General features: G+C 39.8%; 1 protein-coding gene across 1 annotated transcript; it reads left to right on the forward strand.

Annotated features, from left to right (window-relative positions):
* Positions 1-5,957: 5,957 nt before the first annotated feature.
* On the forward strand, positions 5,958-10,012 carry LOC107671577 (SLIT and NTRK-like protein 3). The gene is made up of 3 exons (XM_016464491.1): positions 5,958-6,102; positions 6,392-6,466; positions 7,335-10,012. The coding sequence occupies exon 3, from the start codon at positions 7,384-7,386 to the stop codon at positions 9,997-9,999; it is 2,616 nt and encodes an 871-aa protein (XP_016319977.1). The 5' UTR covers positions 5,958-6,102; positions 6,392-6,466; positions 7,335-7,383; the 3' UTR covers positions 10,000-10,012.
* Positions 10,013-10,834: the final 822 nt, after the last annotated feature.

The following is a 10,834-nucleotide window of genomic DNA, read 5'->3' on the forward strand; positions in this document are numbered from 1 at the left end:
AATACTTTAGTAATTAAGCAAATAAATAAATAAACAAACAAATAAATAAATAAATAAATAAATAATAATTACAAATATAAAAAAGCTCATATAAAGATTGCTAAAACTTAAACTAAAATAAAAACTGAAAACAATAAAATAAAAGCTAATAGAAAATATGAATAAATACTACAACAGTACTAAAATAACACTATAATAACCTAAATACCATAAAGGTCCCTTAAATAACTCCAAAGCAGGTGGCTGTATGTGAAAATCATTGTTAAAACAGTTATTCCCAGGATGCCTTATTGTTCCCGTCAACAGCTATCTTTTAAGATTTGGGTCGCCATCCTGCTAGCTTCTGGAAAATCCTCTGGATAATGTCTTGTGACCCCACTGAAGAAGAAGAGCAGGGTTGTTTGACCCAGAGACTGGGAAGAAAGCCGGCTCCATGCTAAAACATCGAATCAAAGAGAATTGAAAAAAAGCCCCGTCATGCTTGATATTTTTGGAGTGCTTTTGATGTTCTGGGTCAGCCTTGGAGAAACCTCAGCAAAAGATCTGGAACACGGTAGAGCCAGCCAAGCAAGCGGGGTGTTTTTCCAGCTTCTGGCAAAGTACTGTGTAATCTCCCTTTCAAAGAGAGGGAATAATGAACAAGGTGGTAATGTCGGGCACCAGTAAAAAATTAAAGATATAATGACAGAGGCAGATGGAGAGAAAGAGTGATAAACAATAGAAATGTAGAATGAGGCAAAAACTGGTAACACTTTAGATTAGGGAACGCATATTCACTATAACAGAGTTTTCCCTCAATCTTTTAATTAATAGCAAGTAAGGTAGTTGTTGTTAGGTATTGGGTTTTTCAGGGCTTCTAGAATATAATCATGCATTTATATGTGCTTTATAAATACTTATAAATAGCTAATATGCTAGTAACATGCAAGCTAATAAAGCAAACTAGTTAATAGTGAGAATTGGTCCCTAAACTGAGATGGATTGGATTCTTTATTTATTTTTTTAACACATAGAATTCACATTAAGGAGCGATAAAATGGCATACTCAGACTAAAATGGTTGCAGTTCATGATTCCTTTGTACTACAGTCTTAACTCACGGTCACTTTTCAAAGTAGACAACTAGAAGTTTTATTTAAGAGTCAGAATTCAAACCATAAAGTGAAACTAAACTACCGTTCAAAAGTTTGAGGTCAGTAAGAGAGATATATATGTAATTGAAAGAAAATAATACTTTTATTCAGCAAGGATATTTTAAATTGATCAAAAGTGGCAGTAAAGACTTTTTTTTTTTACAAAGAAGTTATATTTAAAACGAATGCTGCTCTTTTGAACTTTCTATTCAACAAAGAATCCTAAAAGAATGTGTCTCAGAGCTATTGACTGTTTTTAACATTTATAATAATGATAATAATAAATGATTCTTGAGCAGCAAATCATCATATTAGAATGGTTTCTGAAGGATCATGTGACACTGAAGACTGGAGTAATAATGCTGACAATTCAGGTTTGCATCACAGGGAAAATTACATTTTAAAATATATAACAGTACTGTAAAGCATTTATTTGAAATGGAAAAAAATATATTTCTTTACATTGCTGTTTCTGTTGTATTTTTGATCAAATAAATGCAGACTTGGTGAGCAGAAGAAACTTTTTGAAGTGAAACAAAAATTTTACCAACTCCTTTTAAGCTTTCGAATGGTAGTACGAATTTCTACATTTTATGTAGAAAATGTAATCGGTGCTTCCCAGCTTGATGCTATAGTATTGATGTTGGTTGCCATGTGGTTGCTAAGGTGTTTTGAGTGTTTTCACTCATTGCTGTGCATTTGCTACAGTGTTTTGCACTGAAGGTTAATACTTAGGGTTAGGGATTTGAACAAACACCGCATAACCGTGAATATGAACCGTGAATAACCGTGAACTATGCTGGATGAATTTTCATAGTACCAGTGTATCTGAGAGGAATGCAGTTATTGCTATGGTGGAAAGGAGTTTATTGTGGGGGGGGTTACCCTATGTTCTAGTAATCCTGGTGGACTTTTATGTCTCTTTGGCACAAGTATGGCATGCTGACTGCGCCCAGGCTTTCTGCCACAGTGAAACATAGCTCCACCAACTGCCTCATTCCCCTGGTGTTATTTGTGGGTGCTGCTTCATGTGCATCCGTGACCTGATACTGTACATCAAAGAGAGCTGAAGCACAACATGACACCTGCCTCAAATCAGCAGACCTATTGACTCCATTGACCATGACTGCTGGGTGAAAAGTTATAAAATGCACTTGTGTGTCAAAATTTATTTTGAAATAAAGAGTGTGTTGACACAAACTGACTCTGGTCTTCTAGAGATCCAACATATGTAGAGGAATAAGCGTTCCACTTTCATTAAAGTGCAATATCTTTAAATAACCTTTCCAATGTCAAGTCACTTTGCTGTCACTGTGAGTAATGGCTGCTGCATTTAAGGCTGGACATGTCAAGTACTTTAGTGATGGAAGATAAGTTTGTATGTGATTGACATTGCCATATTTTTGTTTTCAGGACGGATAGATTCCAGGGTGGCTGATGAACCGTGACAGAAGCACACAAGAGAACTGTTGTTTCAGGCCAAAGGACACCTTGAACATTTATTATTTAATGGTGTAAAGACATTTAAATGTAAAAACACATTACTTCCGCTCCTATGATGCATTGCGAATGATGTGGATGCCATTATTGTATTTAAATACCTTGATTTTTGGCAATAAATAAATAAATATATACAGTGGTGGCCAAAATTATTAGAACACTAGTATTTTCACCAGCTAAATAAATGGTTTTAAGCCAGTTATTTCTATCTTTTGCTGTAGGAAATATCAGTTTACATTTCCAAACATTCATTTTGCTATTAATTGTAATAATCCAGTGAGAACAATATGCATGTTTCAGCATTAATTAAAAACAAGAAATAACATCAGAGGCGATTAGAAATGGCAATTGTGATTAGAGAATTGCATACTGATAGAAAAAGAATGCAAATTAAGGAGGAGGAAAATAACAACACATGTTATGAACTGGCTTTAGTACAGTGGGATTTATAAAAGAGAAAAACAGCAGAACAAAAAAGGAATAAAAGGATTTAGGAGTGACTGGCAGAGGCAGAAATGAAAGATGGCTTTCACACAAGACAAGATGATTGACTGGCAGTTTTACACACTGCTGCACACCAACCCAGATGCGGCTCTTAAACCTCCTCTTCACTCACCCCTTCATTCTCTCTCTCCTCTTCTTTCTCTTGCAGACGTTAATCCACCTTGTGCCGGCATGACTGATACTAACCAGCCAATCAGAAGAGGCCTCTAGGTGGGGCTTTATGTTGCATGCGTCAGTGCATTGTGAAAGGTGAGCACAGTGTAAAAATGTTTCCCACTGACCCTGTGGTTTCGGGATCCTTTTAGTTGCCATAGGCTTAGTCTTAAATCTTCACTCACTAGTTTGCTCATCTTTAATGAGAGTGTGCTGTGGCACAATAATAATAATTCCGATCTATACAATATAAAAATGTTCACTGGTAGCTGTGCTGCTGTTATTAAGTGAGTTACCTGCAATGTTTTAATATACAAATTGGATGCTTTTTACAATCTATCTCATATTACTACATTCTAATCAATATTTTTGGAATATAATGGAACAGATAACACAAGCTGATTTCAAAGTAATAATCCTGATTAATCAGGAACACATACGTAGGTCTACCTGTATATTAATGAGAAGAGACAGAAACCTGGAGTCCATTAATTTCAGTAAAATGCAACGGTTGTGTGCTGGATTGAACTTTATCTCAGCCAAGTCAAATTCCATACTATAAATTCAATTCACTTATATAAGTTATAAAGGTGTTATTTTGTATCTTTTGTCTGTTTAAAGGATTTGGTGACACCCTTTTGGGGAAGTTATCTATTGAGAAGGACGGACGTGGATGAGAACACTAGAGGAAAAAAAAAATGTCAAAGAGTTTCCAGCCTTGCATCATAAAAAAAAACAAAAAAACAAAAAAAACATTTTGATTAGCATCACAGATTTTATCTGATCTGTAATAACCAAAATTACAGTCATGATAGTTATAGCTACAATCATCATCATCATCATCATCACCATCATCATCATCACCCTCAACACAATATTTATCGTCCTTGAGCAATCCAATTAAGCATGACTCATGAAAATGACAAACTCAAATCTCATTATGAAATCTTGTGTAAATTTATTTAAACATAGCCTACGCTCTAAACACTTCATAATAACTTTAATTAAATAACTGAAAAATTATCTCTGTTAAATATGAACAGATCAATAGTTAAAGTACATTCAAACTGAAACATATAAGACAAAGGCTAGTTATCAAAGGGAAGTTGTCACAAATTCTAGCTATAAGGTTTTGAGTCAAAACGTTTTTAAAAGTCAAACTGTGTTGTCAAAACAAGTCTATTTTCCATTAATATCAGTTGGGGCAAGTCGTCACATTTTATTGGGCAAGTTATCTCTTTTTATGTTGTATAGTCTACGTTTTTACATTTTTTTTTATTTAATTTTATTATTTTTTATTTTTTTTACAGCAAAATGACAAAGTGTGTTTAATCAACTCTGTTTTGTTTCTTTGTTTCTTTGTCTTCAGGAAAATAATGGTGGAAATACTCCATATGTTTTTTTTGTTGTTGTTTTTTAGTAGCTAAGACTACGATTTACAGTATGCACCTATAGAACCTGAATTTTAGAATTTTTTTTTTTTACAGCAAAATGACAAAGTGTGTTTAATCAGCTCTGTTTTGTTTCTTTGTTTCTTTGTCTTCAGGAAAATAATGGTGGAAATACTCCATATGTTTTTTTTTTTTGTTGTTTTTTAGTAGCTAAGACTACGATTTACAGTATGCACCTATAGAACCTGAATTTTAGAATAAAATTACAGTAGCTAAGACTACGATTTACAGTATGCACCTATAGAACCTGAATTTTAGAATAAACTTACCCTTTGGAATATTCACAGTAAAAGTGCAAAAGCTAGCCCCGGTCTTCACTATAAATCAAAGTTAAATTCCATATCTATTTGGATCTATATTAACGATCTATTTAGCATTATTTAAAGTAATAATGTTTTTTATGTCATTAATAAATCATATTACAGAGTGTTACCCATAACCTCTCCCTCATTTCCATGTAAATGTGCAGAATAAAGGTATCCTGTCATGGCCACTGCCCACGTGCAGAGCTAGATTGCCCGCTGCAGGCAGAGCGCGGGAAGACAAGGCGCGGGAAACGCGCGGAGCTTCACACAGAAGAATTATCCTCAGCTGTCTTCACTGCAGATACAACCAAACTAAATATATACAGAGAAAAATAAACAGATTAATCGGATAGTTTCGTTTGTAATTTTGCCGTGTTAAGCCAAGGAACCCCGGACTCGCATTTCAACGAACGAAGTGACATTTTCAAAGGAAAGAAAGATGAAAAACTGTGCACAACGGAACTGAATGGGACATTCAAAGCCTCAGAAGAGTTCACCGATGAAGCTCAGAGTTAAATAACCTGTGACATTTATCTCTGAACACAAATCGGAGATGAGATCGCCCTATAACATAACGTTACATAGCTGATGAAGAGAGAGAGAGAGAGAGAGAGAGAGAGAGAGAGAGAGAACACAGATGCGCGCGCGCTCCCGGTGCGGCACTCAGCGCGCTCAACAGCTCGTGCCTCCTCCATCCCAACCCTCTCCGCCAACGCCGTCTCTCCAATCTCTGCCCTCTCCCTCCCTGCTCGCTTTTCTTAAAGCTCATTTCCGTGACGATCCGAAGCTTTTCTCCGGCACGATGAGAGACGCGAGCAGCGCAGCAGTTGGACAACCGAACAGAACCGCACGAAGCGGAACTGAGCTCCAGAACTGAACGAACCGGCATCATAAACAAACCTTTATAGAAAAAAAGAGATTTAATTCAAATCACGTCTTCATCTTCTCTCTTCTTGGTCTTAGAGAGAGAGAGAGAGATCGAAAGAGAGGGCGAGAGACAGGGGAAGCACAGGAAATCTTTAAACTCGTCTTATTTCGGATGCTCCGGTGAAAAAAGGTGAATTTTGAGCGTTTCAGATGTTCACAGACTTTTTGGAGATGGGAGAATGACCTGGGTGATCCACAGAATAATCTCTGTATTTAATCAAATGATGTAACTGCGCAGACTGCTCTACCAATCTCCCAGTTTTAAAGGTGTTTTAGCAAACGTATTTTTAGTAAAAATATCTAAAATGCAAGTTTAATATTAAGTTTAACATTGATATTTTTTTATTATTATTTGTGCGTAAAATACGGAGATTTTTTAAAGCGTTTCATTCCAATGCATGCTCTTTTTTTCTTTGTAGCCAACCATCGGAGGCAACCTGGGACCACCCGTCTCCAAACCCTGGAGATGTCAAGTTGGACACCACTAAAACCGAGTAGGTATCCGCTACTTTATCGCTTGGGAATGGAAGGACATAGGAATTGATTGCTAAAGCCAGGACACCAGAGAAGGGTGGGAGGAAAATACAAAGTGCGCTCTTCATGGAAAATTGCAGTCTCTTCTGGATGGAAAACAAGGATCTTTCGAGTGCTTTTGGTCCTTTTTTTACCTTTCAAAATCCAAGAGATCCGCAGAGTGTGGCACACTCAGCAGCATTTGGCTCTGAGTTTCTACACTGATCTGCTGATAACATCTGCGCTAATTAAGTGCATTCAGACTGTGGAAAGCAAATACGCATTAAAGGTCTAATTGGCGTTTTGGCGACAGTCTTGGGATGCACCTGTCATTGTTTTTTTTAAATGTTAAGTGGATGCAGCTGTTGATTCGATTTAAGTATGCATTTATTTTTTTTAATTCATGTTTTATTGATCTAATGTTTTTGAGATTTGCATGATCATGGAAAGGGATGATTATTAAGAATTGACAAAAGTCATATTTTTCCACACGTTTCTTGTCCTGCACTGTGTTTGTATGTGTGTGACAGATGTAGTGAGATACAAAATAGACGGTTTCTAATGGTGATATGCATTAAACAGTTTAGATGTGCTTTGCTTCTTTCGGTGGTTAAAAACATTAGTGGTGATTATGCCCTTGAATGTGTTTTTGGGTGTAGTGCAAGCTATCATCGAGTGAAAGATGTCAAACCCATGATAATGCATGATCTCTATCATAAACATGTCATGATGTGGAAGGAGGAGGTGTTTGTTGTGTAGTTTATTGTGCGAAACGCTCAAAGCATTGCAACTGTCACTCGCTGTCTGAGCCTTCTCATCTGACGCTCTTTTTTCTGTGTTTTGTTGCAGTGCTGTGAAGTGGCTCTCAGCCTTAACTTCATCAAGACTCGGCGGAAGGATGCTGTGGTTTACCCTGCTAAGCACAATAGCTTTAGGATGGACTACGCCGATCCCTCTGTTGGACGAGTCGGAAGAAATAGATGAGCCTTGCTTTGACCCTTGCTACTGTGAAGTCAAGGAGGGTATTTTCCACGTCCACTGCGACAGCAAAGGATTTACAAATGTCAGCCAGATCTCTCAGACGTGGACGAGACCCTTTAAACTCAATCTGGCGAAGAACTCCATGCGCAAGCTGTATTTTAACAGCTTTTTGCACCTCAACAATGCCGTGTCACTCAATCTGGGGAATAATGCGCTACAGGACATACATGTGGGTGCGTTCAATGGACTGAGCATCTTGAAGAAGCTGTTTCTGCATGAAAACAAACTGGAGGTGTTCAGGAATGACACTTTTATGGGGCTGGAGAGCCTCGAGTATCTTCAGGCGGATTACAACGTCATCAAGAGAATAGAGAGCGGGGCGTTTCGGAACCTGCACAAACTCAGAGTACTTATTTTGAACGACAATTTGATACCCATGCTACCCAATTTATTATTCAGGTCCGTATCTCTCACGCACCTTGACTTACGTGGCAACCGCTTAAGAATTCTACCCTATAAAGGGACGTTGGAATACATCGGTCGCAGCTTGATGGAGATCCAGCTAGAGGAAAATCCATGGAACTGTGTGTGTGACATTGTGCAGCTCAAAACCTGGCTGGAGCGCATCCCCTACACGGCACTGGTGGGTGACATAACGTGTGAATACCCTTTTCATTTACACGGTAAGGACCTTCGTGAGATCAAGAGAAGCGAACTTTGTCCTTTACTCTCTGAAGCAGAGCTGGAGGCCAAACATGGCATTCCCAGATTACCGTTTAATAACGAAAATGTCTGGCCCACCAAGCCTTCGTCTATGTTGTCATCTTTTCATAACACAGCCTCCTCAGTAGAGTACAGAGAGAGACACGTAAAGCCGACTAAACGGCCCAGACCCACAAAAACACCACCCACTCCTCGTAGCATTTACCCAGGGCTGAATCAGCCTCCAGTCGCTGCCTACCAGACCAGACCCCCTATACCAATCATTTGTCCGACAGGGTGCATGTGCAATTTACACATCAATGACTTGGGCCTCACTGTCAATTGTAAAGAGAAAGGCTTCCACAACATTTCTGAGCTACTGCCACGACCACTCAACGCCAAGAAACTCTATCTTAGTGGGAATTTGATTCAGAAAATTTACAGGTCGGATTTTTGGAACTTCTCTAGCTTGGATTTATTGCACTTGGGTAACAATCGGATATCATATGTTCAAGAAGGCGCCTTTATGAACCTACCTAATTTGAAAAGTTTATACTTGAATGGCAACGACATTGAAAGGCTCACTCCAGGCATGTTTCGTGGTCTGCAGGCGCTTAGTTACCTGTACTTCGAGTACAACGTCATTCGAGAGATCCAACCGGCCGCCTTCAGCCTCATGCCAAACCTGCAGTTGGTTTTTCTCAATGACAACCTGCTGCGCACCCTGCCCATGGATGCTTTTGCTGGCACCTCCCTGGCTAGGCTCAACCTGCGCAACAACTACTTTCTGTACCTTCCCGTGAGTGGAGTCCTGGAGCATCTCCACTCCATCGTTCAAATCGATCTTCACCAGAATCCTTGGGACTGCTCTTGCGACATCATCCCACTCAAGCAGTGGATCGAGAAGCTCAGCTCCGTCATTGTTGTGGGGGAAGTGACCTGCAAGACCCCGGACTTCGCTCTTGGCAAGGATCTGCGCACCCTGGAGGCTGAGGTCATCTGCCCCGAGTTGAAATTCACAGCTTCTTCTCCAGTCCTGCCCAATGACATGACAGCCACCAGCGGCTCTGAGTTAGGACAAGCGCCAGCGACGGGAGCTGTTCCACTCTCCGTGCTGATCCTCAGCCTACTGATTCTCTTCATCTCCTCCGTGTTTGTGGCCGCCAGTCTCTTCGCATTCGTCCTGCGGAGGCGAAAGAAACTTCCCTTCAGGAAGCGTCAGGAGGTGGACCTTACAGGCATTCAAATGCAGTGCAAGATCTTTGAAGAGAGGCCGACCGCCTCGCCTGAGAAGCCACCCGGTCACGTCTACGACTACATCCCCCATCCCGTTACTCAAATGTGTAACAATCCAATTTACAAACCACGAGAAGGAGAGATCGAGGGCGAGCAGTTTGCAGAAACCAAGGAAAATAACAGTAATTATCGAACTCTTCTGGAGAAAGAGAAGGAATGGACGATGGCTGTGTCCAGTTCCCAGCTCAACACCATTGTCACCATCAATCAGTCAGGTGACATGCCAGGCTTTCACGATAATGGAGTGCTTCGCCCTACCGTGATTGACAGCCAGAGACCGACCCCTACGGTGGGTTTTGTAGACTGCCTGTACGGCACCGTTCCCAAATTAAAGGACATGCACGTTGCACACGCACATCCCCCTGGAATGCAATACCCCGATTTACAGCAAGACGCCAGATTAAAAGAAACATTACTTTTCACTGCGGGGAAAGGATTCCCTGAGCAAACCCAAAGTGAATACCTCGAGTTAAGGTCAAAACTCCAAACCAAGCCGGATTACCTCGAAGTCTTGGAGAAATCGTATAGATTCTAATTGAATTGGAAACAAACAAAGAAAAGAGTAAACTCACTTACACAAACTCCCCCCCTCCACGCCCAAAAAGAATACGTATCAAAAAAGAAGCATGGCAAAATTATATGTTTGACACACTCTCACACACATTTCCCCCAAGTCGCTTTTGGAGGAAAGGCCATACTCAGATTTTTCAATGAAGTGCCTTTTTTTCAGAGTAGCCAGCAATGTTACCACCCATTATTTTTGTACGGAACAGATTTGTTGAACCTCCGGAGCGCCTGGCACAGTTTGTAGAATATTTGCAGTTTGCTGCATGCATTCGACTGCAGAAGGAGGTTATCGAGCAAAAACTTCACCTGCTATAGAAATACAGCGACGTATTACCCGTTGAGTGGTCTATTTAATTTTCTATACAGCAAAAGACAGAGATCTATCTCAAGGACGCAGCCGAGGATCAATATTTGTGAATATCTAATGACACTTCAAGATTTTATGGAGTTCAGCGCACTTTCTTAAGAAAAATGTTCACATGTCATGTCTATGCATGTGTGAGCTCAGTTTAAAAGAGGAGATAGACAGTAGGAGGGAGACAGAGGATTGAATACCATGCATGTGAAAAATCTCACCCTGAATTTCATTACAATTGCAAGTATTGTGTTAGACAGCATTGTGTTCAGACTGATGTTTAGGTGTGAGCAGACAGCAGTTTTCTCTTTCTTCTTTTGTCTCGTGGCTTTCTTTGCAGCTTGTTCATGTAGGACAAAGAATGAGAACAGATAGATTAATGGAGAGAAGTGGGGGGTGTCGTCAGTACTGTATCTGCGGCAGCAGCAGAATAAAAGCATTCACACAT

The sequence above is a fragment of the Sinocyclocheilus anshuiensis genome, unplaced genomic scaffold (assembly GCF_001515605.1).
Source record: "Sinocyclocheilus anshuiensis isolate Anshui unplaced genomic scaffold, SAMN03320099.WGS_v1.1 scaffold3783, whole genome shotgun sequence".
Taxonomy (NCBI): Eukaryota; Metazoa; Chordata; class Actinopteri; order Cypriniformes; family Cyprinidae; genus Sinocyclocheilus; species Sinocyclocheilus anshuiensis.